The 16760-nt window shown below is 37.1% G+C and overlaps 1 protein-coding gene across 3 annotated transcripts in view; it reads left to right on the top strand.

Moving 5' to 3' along the window:
* The window catches only part of ARHGAP9 (Rho GTPase activating protein 9), a 343366-nt gene that overhangs the window by 272594 nt on the left and 54012 nt on the right, over positions 1-16760 (top strand). For all 3 annotated transcript variants that reach the window (XM_053708184.1, XM_053708185.1, XM_053708186.1), the window contains 3 exons: positions 78-176; positions 6378-6455; positions 12094-12147. In XM_053708184.1, coding sequence (XP_053564159.1) covers positions 78-176; positions 6378-6455; positions 12094-12147 — 231 coding nt within the window. The remainder of the gene's footprint in view (positions 1-77; positions 177-6377; positions 6456-12093; positions 12148-16760) is intronic.

Below are 16760 nucleotides of genomic sequence, written 5' to 3'. Positions count from 1 at the left end.
TTTATTATTATTATTATTATTATTATTATTTTCTGTGTTTGGTATAGAAACAGTAAAAAATAATATGTCTTTTTCAGACCAGGTGTTTGGATGTCGATTGGATGCTCTTTGCCATCGGGAAAGCCGTACAGTCCCAAAGTTTGTGCGGCTTTGCATTGAGGCTGTTGAAAAACGAGGTAGAGCAATATATATTTACACTGATGTGCTTCTCATAGGGGGGACAGTTATCAAGCCAGTAATCTTAAATATAGTTGTTAGTAAACTCATAGGGGCCTAGTTATCAAGCCGTCTACTTTACCTGCCTTCGCCGGTTCAATACGCCCGCCTACGCTCGCCTACCATCGCCGCCGCGGACCTGCAAAATTTCGCCTAAGTTATCAATAAAGCTGTCAAAAAGCTGCGCACCAAGTACGGGGCGATGAGCAGCGGACTGTGAGAGTTATCACTCATCCGATCTCGCTACTCTTCGGCTTTTTCCCAGCTTTATTGCTAGCCTGTCACTAAGCACCCACACTAACTACACTGTTCTACCCCCTATACCGGCCCCCAGAGCCCCCCATCAACTCAATAAAGTTATTAACCCCTAAACCGCCGCTCCTAGACCCCGCCGCAACTCTTATAAATGTATTAACCCCTAAACCGCCGCTCCCGGACACCGCTGCCACCTACATTCTACCTAGTAACCCCTATCCTGCCCCCCCTATACCGCCGCCCTCTATAATAAATTTATTAACCCCTATCCTGCCGATCCCGGACCTCGCCGCAACTAAAAAAATAGTTTAACCCCTAAACCGCCGCTCACGGACCCCGCCACAACCTATATTAAACTTATTAACCCCTAATCTGCCCCCCTACACCGTCGCCACCTATAATAAGTTTATTAACCCCTATCCTGCCCCCCCTACACCGCCGCACTGTAATAAAATTATTAACCCCTAAACCTAAGTCTAACACTAACCCTAAAACCCCCCTAACTTAAACAGCCAATAGAATGCCAATAGAACAGCCAATAGAATGCGATCGGAACAGCCAATAGAATGTGAGCTCTATATGATTGGCTGATTGGATCAGCCAATCGGATTGAACTTCAATCTCATTGGCTGATTCAATCAGCCAATCAGATTTTTCCTACCTTAATTCCGATTGGCTGATAGAATCCTATCAGCCAATCGGAATTGAAGGGACGCCATCTTGGATGACGTCCCTTAAAGGAATATCCATTCGTCTGTAGTCGTCAGGAAGAAGACGATGGCTCTGCGTCGGCTCGTCTGAAGATGGCTCCGCTCCGCTCCGGATGGATGAAGATTGAAGACGGCGCTTGGAAGATGACATTGCCTGGATGGAAGATTTCTTCAGCCCCGCCTGGATGATGACTTCATCGGATGGAAGATTTCTTCAGCGCCCCTTGGATGATGACTTCTGCCGCTCCGGATCTCCTCTTCGGTTCCATCGATGGTCGGCTGGCTGAAGACGACTCAAGGTAGGATGATCTTCAGGGAGGTAGTGTTAGGTTTTTTTAAGGGGGGTTTGGGTTAGATTAGGGGTATGTGGGTGGTGGGTTTTAATGTTGGGGGGGTTGTATTTTTTTTTACAGGCAAAAGAGCTGAATTCTTTGGCGCATGCCCCGCAAAAGGCCCTTTTAAGGGCTGGTAAGGTAAAAGAGCTTTGAACTTTTTAATTTAGAATAGGGTAGGGATTTTTTTATTTTGGGGGGCTTTGTTATTTTATTAGGGGCTTAGATTAGGTGTAAGTAGCTTAAAATTGTTGTAATATGTTTTAAATGTTTGTAACTTATTTTTTTTTATTTTTTGTAACTTAGCTTTTTTATTTTTTGTACTTTAGTTAGTTTATTTAATTTAATTTAATTGTAGTTATTTGTAGCTACTTTATTTAATTAATGTAATGATAGTGTAGTGTTAGGTTTAATTGTAACTTAGGCTAGGATTTATTTTACAGATAATTTTGTATTTCTTTTAGCTAGGTAGTTATTAAATAGTTAATAACTATTTAATAACTATTCTAACTAGCTAAAATAAATACCAAGTTACCTGTAAAATAAATATAAATCCTAAAATAGCTACAATGTAATTATTAATTACATTGCAGCTATCTTAGGGTTTATTTAACAGGTAAGTATTTAGTTTTAAATAGGATTAATTTATTTAATAAGAGAAATATTATTTAGATTTATTTAATTAATATTTAAGTTAGGGGTGTTAGGGTTAGGGTTAGACTTAGGTTTAGGGGTTAATAATTTTATTACATTGGCGGCGGTGTAGTGGGGGCAGGATAGGGGTTAATAACTTTATTATAGAGGGCGACGGTATAGGGGGGGCAGGATAGGGTTAATAGGTATTATGTAGGTGGTGGCGGAGTCTGGGAGTGGCGGTTTAGGGGATAATACATATATTATAGTTGCGGCGGGGACCGGGAGCGGCGATTTAGGGGTTAACATATTTATTATAGCTTGCGGTGGGCTCCGGGAGCGTCGGTTTAGGGGTTAATCAGTTTATTAGAGTGGCAGTGGGCTCCGGGAGCGGCGGTTTAGGGGTTAATCAGTTTATTAGAGTGGCAGTGGGCTCCGGGAGCGGCGGTTTAGGGGGTAATAACTTTATTTAGTTGCGGCGGTGTAGGGGGGGGCAGATTAGGGGTGTTTAGACTCGGGGTACATGTTAGGCTGTTAGGTGTAGACAGCTCCCATAGGAATCAATGGGATGTCTGGCAGCAGCGAACATGAACTTTCGCTATGGTCAAACTCCCATTGATTTCTATTGGATCGTCCGCCTGAGGTTGACGGCTTGATAACTAGGCCCCATAGGGTTTATACATAGACAATATTTTTACATACATAAGTACATGTATATTGTCAATAACCACTCTGATGCTAGGGGGATGGGAAATGGTTGCAGATTAAGGAAAAAGGGAGGAAAAGGAAGGAGAGAAACAACTGAAGAAGAGAAGTTAGAAGGGACAGTACAGACAGATCTAAAAGTTCCAAGACAGAACTGGGCTGGTGTCTGCAATTTAGGGAGTGTTGAAGAAGTTAGACTCATTCAAAGCACTTTTACAGACTTTTTTTTTTTTTTTTTAAAAAGCAGGGAAAATGACAGGGCTGTGCAGGTCCAATCCCTATCCAATGGGACAATGATGTCCCATTTTTTGTCAAAAGAATTATTATCTGTGAGGTGTAATTTCAATATTTGATTTTGTGGAACACAAAATGCTGGCTGTATACATTTTACAAATACTGCTTTATTGGTTTTCCACAACCGTCTTAGTCTATTAAATTTTTGTAAATTCATTTTTATAATTTGTGGTACAAACAAATACGAGTCTTGCGTTAGGCTTAAAAAGCAGCGTTGGCCGGTCCTAACGCTGCTTTTCAACGCCCGCTGGTATTACGAGTCTTGAAGGTACAGGTGTAACGCTCACTTTTTTGGCCAGACTCGAAAATACTGCAAATCCACTTACGCATTTAAAAGTCAGTAGTTAAGAGTTTTTACACTACAACGCCGTAGCATAAAACTCTTAACTAAAGTGCTAAAAAGTACACTAACACCCATAAACAACCTATTAAGCCCTAAACCGAGGCCCTCCCACATCGCGAACACTAAAATACATTTTTTAACCCCTATTCTACCGAACCGGACATCGGCACCACTAAATAAATATATTAACCCCTAAACCGCCACACTCCCGCATCACAAAGACTATTTAAATATTATTAACCCCTAATCTGCCGGCCCTAACATCGCCGCCACCTACCTACATTTATTAACCCCTAATCTGCCGCCCCCAATGTCGCTGCCACTATAATAAAGTTATTAACACCTAAACCTAAGTCTAAACCTAACCCTAACCCCCCTAACTTAAATATAATTTAAATAAATCTAAATAAAATTACTACAATTAACTAAATAATTCCTATTTAAAACTAAATACTTACCTATAAAATAAACCCTAAGCTAGCTACAATATAACTAATAGTTACATTGTAGCTAGCTTAGGGTTTATTTTTATTTTACAGGCAACTTTGTATTTATTTAATAACTACCTAGTTAAAAGACAAATTTACCTGTAAAATAAAACATAACGTAAGTTACAATTACACCTAACACTACACTACAATTAAATTAATTACCTAAATTAAATGCAATTAATTACAATTAAATAAAATTATCTAAAGTACAAAAAAACAACACTAAATTACAGGAAATAATAAAGAAATTACAAGATTTTTAAACTAATTACACCTAATCTAATCCCCCTAACAAAATAAAAAAGCCCCCCCCCCAAAATAAAAAAAAGCCTTACCCTACACTAAATTACAAATAGCCCTTAAAAGGGCCTTTTGCGGGGCATTGCCCCAAAGTAATCAGCTCTTTTACCTGAAAAAAAATTACAATCCCCCCCAACATTAAAACCCACCACCCACACAACCAACCCTACTCTAAAATCCACCCAATCCCCCTTAAAAAAAACTAACACTAACCCCCTGAAGATCACCTTACCAGGAGACGTCTTCACCCAACCGCGCCGAAGTCCTCAACGAAGCCAGGAGAAGTCTTCATCCAAGCCGGGCACAGCGGTCCTCCAGATGGGCAGAAGTCTTCACCAGACGGCATCTTCTATCTTCATCCATCCGACGCAGAGCGGGTCCATCTTCCAGACATCCAACACGGAGCATCCTCTTGTTCCGATGGCTAAACACAGAATGAAGGTTCCTTTAAATGACATCATCCAAGATGGCGTCCCTGCAATTCCGATTGGCTGATAGAAATCTATCAGCCAATCGGAATTAAGGTAGAAAAAATCCTATTGGCTGATCCAATCAGCCAATAGGATTGAGCTGGCATTCTATTGGCTGTTCCAATCAACCAATAGAATGCCAGTTTAATCCTATTGGCTGATTGCATCAGCCAATAGGATTTTTTTATAACTTAATTCCGATTGGCTCCCCAGATGTGGAGCACTTTTTTGCGGTTAACGCAGGGTTTGTAAAAACCCGTAATACCAGTGCTGTCTGTAAGTGAGCGGTGAGCATAAACTGCTCGTTAGCACCGCACAGCTTCTAACGCAAAACTCGTAATCTAGGTGTGTAATTTTTAATAATAAATTAATATATATTTCATATACATGTGATAATGTTTAATGTAAAATATATATATATATATATATATATATATACATATACATACTTGGGTTGCACCGATACCAAGTATTTGCATGAGTACTTGTACTCGTGCAATGCACCGATACTTTAAACCGATACCTCCACTTCCTACCCATATGCTACTTTGTGGCGTTTTTTTCAAACTGCATGTTCCCATTTCATTTTAAACTGGAGTGGAGACTAAACTAAAAATTGTTTACTACTGTTCTGCCAATACAAATTGCTGTTATTTGTATTATTGTAGGAGAGATCACTGTACCTTGTTCAGACAAACCCCTGAAGTACTGGGCTGTTAATAAACAGATTTCCAGCTCTGGCTAAAATGGCCCAAAAATATCTTTCTGTCTCATGCAGTAGTGTGGAAAGTGAAAGACTGTTCAACTTGAGTCGAACCTCCATACAAATGTCAGATTGATGTTATATAACAGCCCTAAACCCAATTGTATCACCTTTAAATGTAATATTTATTGTAATATTTTTTTTATAAACATGTTCAGTGAGCTTTGTGACAAAACTTTTATTATTTCATAATGTCTTTTGAATTACAGTCCTTTATAATTATAAAGAAAGAATCTTAAATAATTAGTCTGTATTGTGCTTGGTAAACTGTCACATGACATTAAAAAATAAGTATCGTAATTGGTATCGGCAAGTATTTGAAAACAAGTATCGGTACTTGTACTCGGTCATAAAAAAATGGTATCGGTGCAAGCCTAATATATACCTATATCTATAGGAATAGATATATAGGTGATATATAGATAAATATAGAAATATTTATTTAAAATAAAAATAACATTTTTCTGTATGTGAAGAACATTGGAATGTGAAATATTTACAGTAAATATACAGTAAATCACATTATTAAATATTATAGAATTATTGTTTAGCACGTTAAATTTGATTGTGCTCATGCAAACGCATTTAATTTAAACCTGTAAAACATACAAAAATTAACATGCCCGCGATATTCTAATATCGCTTGCACAAAAACGCTATCACACCATTTATAATCTAGCCCGTAGTGTTTCATTTTAGTGTGTAGAATTTAACCATACTTAAAAACAAACAAAACAGTTTCTTAAGTAGTTATATGTATCTACAACACTTACATGTATGTAAATTGTACCTCTGCTTTTCTTGTTTGTTTTCCTTACTTAAGGTGAATTTATTTATAATATATGAGTTGCATTATTTGTGCTAGGTCTGGATGCTGATGGGATTTATAGGGTGAATGGAAACTTGGCTATCATACAGAAACTGCGGTTCATTGTAGATCGAGGTAAGCAGCAGCTCACATAAACAGAATCATATATATATAGTATTTAAATATAGAGAGAAAAGATACCAGGATATATATTGATACCCTAGAACAGAAAGGGATTCAAAAAGGCACACAAAAAAAGAACTTTTCAAATTTACAATTTATTTCCCAAAAAATACAATTCAGTATAAAAAGCTTTATCTGTCAGTGTCAAACACCACAGCGGAAGGCGAAGTCTAACTTAAAACACAAAATAACCTAATTCTCTCCCTGTTCTATGTCAAAAGTATACACCACTAAATGAAGGGGTTAACCAACAAAAATAATATGCAAACTAAGTATATACTTAACCAACTGCCAGGACATGTGTTATCTTAGGCAACATGCATATATACATAAACAACCAAAGTCCATACATAAACGTAATATGGGTTCTGCTTGAGGTGCTAAAGCGCTTTTGTTATATACGAGCACATCTCCTCAATGCTGAATGATTAAACCGCAGCTATTCCTGCTGCATATACAGTCATTCACAAATGTAACTTCTTAAGTGAAATAGAGAGGCACTTAGCTTAAACTTTTCCGTTATGCTGTTCCCAACGGCTTTCAGCTTGCAAACGCTTGTGATGACTCCTTTGCATGTGACGTAACACAAAGTGGGAGTGGGCAGATCGTCACCAGGGACTGTAAGTGGCTGCAGGCGGAAGAAACCTTTTCCATAGGTTAAAGGTCACCCAGTTGAATCGGCATATCGCCGTGAAGCTTATTAAGGTTTTCTGACAGGGTGAAATACCAAGATGTACCGTGTACAATCACCTCTCATATAGGCAGATCCTCACCGCATTCCAATAGCACACTTTAGCACAACCACTCACTCCACCGCCGGAACCAAATCAGCACATAAGCAAGTTACTTGGACTTAACTGCTGCATACATGTAGCCAAAGTATCTCTTTGCAAGCAGATGATTGAGGGAACAGGTTAAACTTTTGCACTGAAACTCAAGACCCAGAGTACAGTCGATTTATACCTGGGTTTCAAAACACATATTGCCAACGCACATTTCTCCCCACCTCCAGTATGTGTTACAGGGGATCATCAGGGCATGTATAGTCCTCACCGGACATCCTGTTTTGTACAGATACCTGATTACTTACAGGTGATTATCCCACACAGCCTTACAGTTTCTTAAAGCTGTATTGCATTTAACCCTGTATGAATAAAGGATAAACAACAGAGCTCTATATTGTGTGAAATACTTATTATTTTGGTACAACATAATTCCTAGTTACCCCCAAAAGTTTCTACACAATAAAGATTAAATAAAGTTCTCCCTCAGTTTTGGCATACACTCTAAGCGGATGCTTAACCATTACATATAGTTATTTATAAGAAGTGGGCATATTCCAGCTTATCATTCAGACCTTTTGGGATTCTAGTTCCCAGTCTGTAGATCCATTTGGCCTCTTTTTGTAAGAGGACCCTGTCATTATTACACCACGTCCATTCGTGATATCTTTATTATCTATGATAATAAACTTTAATGAATCTACATTACTATTATGTACAGTACAGAAATGTCTGGCAACATTTGTATCCCTGGAATGGAGTATCATCCCTATGCTCTGTACCGTACCCGGTCCTTCACCATTCTCTTGGTTTTTCCAACGTAGAAGGCCGGGCAGGAGCACCGTAGAAGATAAATTACCCCTTCGATCTGCAATTAAAGAAAAATGTAATATAAAAAATCTTTCCATCCTGAACAGAGAATTGTTTTGTGCTATCCATGTGAGCACAGTATACACAGTGTCCACATGGAAAACTACCTCTAATACCTCTGTCCTTTCTTAGCCAATCCGAAGCAGAAGGACCCCTTGAGAATTGGCTTCTCACCAGTTTGTCCTTTAAACTCTGTGCCTTCCTGGCTGTTAGGAGTGTGGGTATCTCCTATCACGCTTTTCACCTTGTCATCTAGGGATAAGATGTGCCAATTTTTCTTAAAAACTGACCTGATGTTTTCCCATTGATTGTTGAAATTAGAGATAAATCTAATCTCACTTTTTTCCATTTTGGAGTTATTTCTATACAAAAGGTCATCCCTAGACATATTTCTAGCTTTCCAGAGGGATTTCTTAAGACACTTATTCGAGTAACCTCTTTTTAAGAATCTCTCTTTCATCAGTGACGCATGAGTGTCAAACTTTGATAAAGAGAGCAATTCCTCCTCAAACGGAGGAATTGGCCATAAGGAATCCCTTTTTTAGGTGTTCTGGGTGACTACTATCGCATGTAAATGTTGTTAGTAGCTTTTTCCTGACTATTTTTAGACCCTCTTTTTTCAAGTAATATCCAAAAAGTTTAATTCTGTTGTGTTTGTTTCTGATGTCAAGATAATGTTCTTGTCATTATGGTTCGAGGACAGCTACAAATTCATTAAATTCTTCCGCTGTACCATCCCACAGGACCAGGACATTGTCCACATACCTATCCACAACGCACTTTGTCCTCAAAGAATTCTGGAATGGTATTCAAAAATCCTCTGAATTCCCAAAAGGCCCCTGGTGTAGACAAGCATACGTGGGGCACAAAACTGCCCCCATCGCAGTTCCACGTAGCTGTCGAAACACCTGTCCATCAAATGTGAAACATTATTCTTCAAGATAAACTCAAGAAGTGAATATACAAATTTCCGTGTGTTCAGCATATGCTGGACCTCTAGTTTCTAGGAATCTCCTAATTGCTGTTAGTCCTATTTTATGGGGAATGGAGGAGTAAAGACCCTCCACATCTAAAGATGCCAGAATAGTCTTTTTCACTTATTTCTACCCCATCCCAACTTTCTTAGTAAGTCGGCCGTGTCTTTTACGTAAGATGTCAGAGTTAGTAGAAAAGGCCGTAATTACTTGTCTACATATTCCCCATTTTTCTCCGTAGAACTGCCCTATCCCGAGACAATAGGCCTTCCTGGGGGACACTGCATATTTTTATGCAGTTTCGGCTAGTACATAGAAAAACTGGCATTACTGGGTACTCATGAGAGAGAATTTAAATTCGTTCTGATTAATAACTCCTCTACTCCTAGCCTCATTCAGTAGTTTAAATAAGGAATTTTGAATGTGTCCAAGAGGGTTGGCATCAAGTTTTTCATATTGGTTTTTATCGTGTAAACTGGTCGTTTAACTTTGTTCACATATAGATGTTCATCAAGTAAAACCAGATTGCCGCCCTTATCGGCGGCCTTTATCACTAACCCTTTGGCCACACTCAATTCCTTTAGCGCTTGTCTCTCCCTAGGTTTCAGGTTGTCATCAGTTCGTTGACAGGATAAATTCTCAATATCTTTCTCCATTTGTTTTACGAACAGATTGACAGTCGGAACCAGGGACAGTGAGGGCATATATACAGAGAGTATTAGGTTATTTTGAACAGGGAGAGTATTAGGTTATTTTGCACTTTAACTGTTTAAGTTAGACTTCGCCTTCCGCTGTGGTGTTTGACACTGACAGATAAAGCTTTTTTATACTGAATTGTATTCTTTAGGAAATAAATTGTAAATTTGAAAAGTTCTTTTTTTGTGTGCCTTTTTGAATCCCTTGCTGTTCTAGGGTATCAATATATATCCTGGTATCTTTTCTCTCTATATTTAAATACTATATTTTTACTTGAAGGGTGGCACCATTAAAGCATATATTTTAACAATATTACCTACTCTCTCACGCTTTTTGTATATATATATATATATATATATATATATATATATATATATTTATATTATAGGCAGGTGTGAAAAAATGCGTAAAGTAAGAATGCAAATGGTAATTTATTTTTATCAATTAACAAAATGCAAAGTGAATGAACAAAAGAAAAATCTAAATCAAATCAATATTTGGTGTGACCATCCTTTGCCTTCAAAACAGCACCCAATTCTTCTAGGTACACTTGTGCAGGTATTTTGTAGGCATAATAGCAAGGCACATGATTAAACAATTATACCAATCAGGTGATAATGATCATCAATTTAATATGTAGGTTGAAACAAAAATTAGCTGAAATAGAAACAGCTGTATATGAGGAATAAAACTGGGTGAGGAACAGCCAAATTCTGCTAACAAGGTGAGGTTGCTGAAGACAGTTTAATGTCAAAAGTCATAAAATATGGGAATACTGAGCACAGCAACAAGACACAAGGTAGTTATACTTCATCAGCAAGATCTCTCTCAGGCAGAAATTGCAAGGCAGCCAGAGGTTTCCAGATGTGCTGTCCAAGCTCTTCTGAAGAAGCACAAAAAAAGAGCAACATTGAGGACCGAAGGCACGGTCGTTAGACAAGGAAACAGTGCAACAGATAAAAGAAAATCATGCTTACTTCCCTTAGCAATCAGAAGATGTCCAGCAGTGCTATCAGCTCAAAACTGTCAAAACCAGTAAGACCCTGGTATGTCCATCTAATGTTCTGGAGAAGAATAATCAGAAGTTGTCTTCATGGAAGACTTGCGACCAAAAAGAGAAGTGCAGTCAGATACTTCATCTTCATGCAATACCCTTAGTGGGGCATCTGATTGGCCCCAAATTTATTTTTCTGCATGCCACACGACTCAAATATACAGCCAAAACCATTAAGAACTATCTTTAGAGGCCTATTTATTAAAGGTCTGTCGGACCTGATTCGACAGTGCGAATCAGGTCCGACAGACCTCCGCCCCCTGCAGATTCACGGCCAGTCGACCACCAGCGGGGGGGGTGTCAATCAACCCGATCGTACTCGATCGGGTTGAATTGTGGCGATCTCTCTCCACCTGCTCTGAGCAGGCGGAGTGGGTTATGGAGCAGCAGTCTTTATTCGGAGATTGATAAATGGGCCTCTTAGTGTAAAGAAGAACAAGGAATACTAGAAGTGATTGTATGGCCCCCACAGAGCCCTGATCTCAACATCATCGAGTCTAACTGTGATTACATGATACATGTGACAGAAGCAACTAAGGCTGCCTAAATCCACAGAACAATGGGGGTTAGTTCTCCAAGATGTTTGGAACAACCTACATGCAGAGTACCTTCAAAAGCTGCGTGCAAGTGTACCTTGAAAAATTGATTGCTGTTTTAAAAGCAAAGGGTGTTCACACCAAATATTGATTTGGATTTAGATTTGTATTCTGTTCACTCACTCTGCTTTTTGTTAATTGATTTATAGAATATGCTCTCTATATAGAAAACAATATGCTCCTCAGAATCATCATCTTGTTTTATGAACCTTAAAGTTTGTTTTACAGCCAGTATGATACATCAGAGATTTAACTGATGTTTCGTTTAACCAATCAGAAGTTTCTATAAAAAGACAGAATATTCACAACTGTTATATATGCAAATTTGTTAAAATTATAACTGTATATATATTAATTTTCAATTTATTGTTTAAAAAGTATCAAATCAATTGTGTAGAAAAAGATAAAAAAAATAAATCACACAACACCCAGGTCATAATTTGCCCAAAGATGCTTTAAAACTATATATCTAGACTGTTTTATTTGAAATTAAAAATTGATGAGGATTTCATATATGTATAGACGTAGAAAACTCTGCTCAGCTATAAAGTGGAATGATTTACACAGTAATCTCTCTTGGCCTTGTAATTGATCAGTAGACTGACTGTTATCTTGCAGAAAGGGCAGTAACCACGGATGGACGTTACCTTTTCCCGGAACAGCTGTCCCAAGGTAGCCACACAGCTTTTGCCATGTGTGCTGTAGCTACATAGCAGTCTATGTTTCAGCTGTAAAGCTCAATAACCATCACTGCCTTGTCTGTCATGTCTGGCTTGACCAAACCTACCAATAATAGTTGATAATTTGTAGTGTTGCTACTAACTTTTGCTTTGAAACATATAACCAGTTTATTGTATATAATTTATGTTTTTTACTGCTCTCTCTCTCCAATTCAAATTCAAATTTCCATAAGTCAAGTAGTTAAAACATGAATATCATAGTTCCATCAAACGGGGAACTACACAAGAAATTTTCCAGCTCAATCAATAGTTATTAAAACCAATTTTTCTTAGCTTGTTTTGTCAGAGAAGATATATTATTAACCATATATTTGCCATTTACATGTATTGTTTTTGTCCAAAGACTTATATATGAGATATACTATGTTGCTGCCAATATGTCAGCTAGATTTAAGCCAAGTATCTAATAGGCACAAGGTAAGTAGTTGAAAAGTTGTACAAGCTGATCTGTGAATATTTCATTTTCTAGTTTTAGGGATTTCTTTAGCTGTAACACATGATAATAAAAAATGATCAGCTATGAAGCTGTGTGCACAAGTATTGTTTTGTTTGTCAATTGAGACACTGAATCTCTGTAAAAGAAAAACTGATTTACAAAATTCTTTCACTGGCGCTAAAAATCCATCTGGCAATACCAAATTTTAAGGTAACTTGCTTAGATTAGGTTTATAGGAAGGGCAAAATATCCTGATCACTCCAAATTGGAGCATAAAATTATCTTCTCTTTTTTTTTTTTTTTTTTTTTTTTTTTTTAAATTAGGTATCTCAAAAAGTACTGAGACAATTTACCTCAGCTTTGCTAGTTTTGTACTGATTTCCAATCTTTATTTAAAGACAAATTATAGTGTAAGACAGTGTTTTTCAACCAGTGTGCCGTGGCACACTAGTGTGCCGTGAGAGATCCTCAGGTGTGCCGCGGCAGACTGACAACAGTGAGGGGGTGTCCCTCTTTCAAATTTTGAAATATTAGGAAATATGTGACAGGCTCATCAGGCATTATTTACAACCATGACATTGACATTCATTCACAGACAATCATTATGATTGTTTGTGAATGAATGTCAATATGTCATGTATAGTTTTGTAGGAGGCATGGCATGACAGCACAGTGTGTGTGTGTGTGTATGTATATATATATATATATATATATATATATATATATCTCCTGTATTAGGCTACAATGTGTGATTTTCTAAAATTTTGGGATGGTGGTGTGCCGCAGGATTTTTTAATGTAAAAAAGTGTGCCACGCCAAAAAAAAAAGGTTGCAAATCACTGGTGTAAGATTATATAATTACACACATTTGAGAAAAAAAAGTTATACCAGAACTGAAGGTCTCACTGATACATGGTAATTCATGGTTTCAGTGCTGACTAAGTGCAGTTTCAAACCACGGGGCCTGTTTATGATGTTGCTAGCGGACATGATCCGATATTGCGGATCATGTCCGCTGTACATCGATAAATGCAGACAGCATACGCTGTCGCATTTATCATTGCACCAGCAGTTCTTGTGAACTGCTGGTGCAATGCCGCCAGTAGTAAGAAGTGAATACAGCGCCAACAAGAGGCCAAGGGATAAATATACTCACAGAGAGATAAAAGAAGATTATTTAATGAACCATGTTAAAAAGCATCAGTAATAAAAGACTATATATAAAAATGTAAAAAGCACATATAAATAAAATTACAAATACAGGAATATCTTACAGAAGCTGCTCAAAGGGCCAAAGCTGATAATTACAATAAAAACAGAGGTAATAACAGGTGATCAGTGTGAGTGGTACACCAGAATAAGAGTGTATACTAATAAAACAGAATTAGCCTAAGTACAACTATAACAAGTGCATCAAGCAAAAAACTAATAAACAATAATACAAACAATAGTGTTCAAAATTAGTGTTACAAAAATAGTGTTCCAAAAAACAGAAAAATTCACTGCAGTGCAAAAAAAGGGGGGTAGCAAAATAATTGTATAGATACGATCAAATAGTGAGTGAGTGCAAATGGATATAAAAAGGCTAGCTACTTAATCCAGTGAGGTTAAGATATAATTAAATAAAATACACAATATGCAATAACATAAAAAATAAAATACACAATATGCAATAACATAAAAAATAAAATACACAATATGCAATAACATAAAAAATAAAATACACAATATGCAATAACATAAAAAACAAAATATAATCCAAAAAAGTGTTCAAAAAGTTAATCAACAAATGTTAGTGAAGAACAAAAATAAGTCAATCAAAACTTAAAAAATGGAAAAAATGGGTGATGAAAAGCAAGGTGAAAGTGAGGAAATTGATTCCTTCCAATGTTAGTTACTTTAACAGATCCAAATTCCTGAGTGTGGTAGCTGAAGTAGCTGATTGGATCCTAGCACCTGTCAGCTGCTCCTATGGTATCCTAAAAAGTGTCCCTGTAAAGAAAGAAATTCACAACATAGTGTATCCAATATGAGAATGAAGTAAAGATTAAAGTAATGCTTACCAATATGTCAACGCGTTTCTGCCCTCAAAAAAGGGCCTTTCTCAAGACTAGAATATTGGTAATGGCAGCTAGCCTTATATACAGTTTAGAAGTAATAGCCTATATGTTAGTTTAATTGATTAATTGTATTGTTTGGGCGCCAAATCCCTCCACTTCCTGTGTAACATCTAAAAGATTCCCCATAAAATGTAGCATCACTTCCTGTGTAACATCTAAAAGATTCCCCTCCACTTCCTGTGTAACATCTAAAAGATTCCCCCATAAAGTGTAGCATCACTTCCTGTGTAACATCTAAAAGATTCCCCTCCACTTCCTGTGTAACATCTAAAATATTCCCCCATAAAGTGTAGCATCACTTCCTGTGTAACATCTAAAAGATTCCCCCATAAAGTGTAACATCTAAAAGATTCCCCCATAAAGTGTAGCAGGGGGTGTCCCTCTTTCAAATTTTGAAATATTGGGAAATATGTGACAGGCTCATCAGGCATCATTTACAACCATGACATTGACATTCATTCACAGACAATCATTATGATTGTTTGTGAATGAATGTCAATATGTCATGTATAGTTTTGTAGGAGGCATGGCATGACAGCACAGTGTGTGTGTATATATATATATATATATATATATATATATATATATATATATCCTGTATTAGGCTACAATGTGTGATTTTCTAAAATTTTGGGATGGTGGTGGGCCGCAGGATTTTTTAATGTAAAAAAGTGTGCCACGCCAAAAAAAAAAGGTTGCAAATCACTGGTGTAAGATTATATAATTACACACATTTGAGAAAAAAAAGTTATACCAGAACTGAAGGTCTCACTGATACATGGTAATTCATGGTTTCAGTGCTGACTAAGTGCAGTTTCAAACCACGGGGCCTGTTTATGATGTTGCGAGCGGACATGATCCGATATTGCGGATCATGTCCGCTGCACATCGATAAATGCAGACAGCATACGCTGTTGCATTTATCATTGCACCAGCAGTTCTTGTGAACTGCTGGTGCAATGCCGCCCCCTGCAGATTGGCCGCTAGCAGGGGGGTGTCTGCCGCCTCAGAGCAACTTCTGAAGGCTCGCCGGAAACACAGGGCATCAAGCTCCATACGGAGCTTGATAAATATGCCCCCATAAGTTCTCCACTCTCTCCCAACATACTGCATGGATTTTGAGCTGGAAAAGTTACTACTCCACCTTACCAAGGAGCTTGAAAACATGTTGATAGGGTGGTGCATGAGCAACATTACAATATTGCAGTTTGATGCAAACGTTTTAAAGCCTGCAATAGGCTCTTAGTCATGTACATGACTAAGAGCCTATTGCAGGCTTGAAACGTTGTTCCTCTCTCTTTAGACCCAACCCATGAAAATAAAGGGTTTTTTAAAATAATTTTGCTGGTGGCTGGAGTATCTCTGTATTTACCTGTTAGGACTGTGTACAGTAAGGGCTAGATTACAAATGGCGCACGAGTGATATCCGTTTTTTACGTGCATTGTAAATAGCGTGCATATTACAAGATGAAGGTAATCGCGAAAGCGCAATCAAATTTTAAGCTTGCTGGGTTAGCGCGACTGAAACCCACTTGTGAAAAGGGTAGTGCATTCAAAAAAAGTTGCATAAAACACCACGTAAATACATTGTATTCCAATGTTCTTCACATAAGGATAATGCAATTTTTATTGTAAATACATATTCATATATATATATATATATATATATATATATATATGTATAGATATCTATTTTACATTAACAATATAATATATATATAATAAAAATTAAAAAAATATTCTGTGTGAAGATAGGAATACAAACTATGCATATCGTGCTTCGCGTTTTACACTTTAGTTCTAACGCAGTGTTGGGTTAGCACACAACCTCAATGCGTTATTTATATTTTTAAATATAAAATATGAAAACATTAATAATAATAAAAATTAAAAATGATTATACATACTATAATATATACTGTGTGTATATATATATATATATATATATATATATATATACACAATATGTATAATCATTTTTAATAATTA

The sequence above is a fragment of the Bombina bombina genome, chromosome 3 (assembly GCF_027579735.1).
Source record: "Bombina bombina isolate aBomBom1 chromosome 3, aBomBom1.pri, whole genome shotgun sequence".
NCBI lineage: Eukaryota > Metazoa > Chordata > Amphibia > Anura > Bombinatoridae > Bombina > Bombina bombina.
This window is presented reverse-complemented; position numbering and strand designations above follow the sequence as displayed.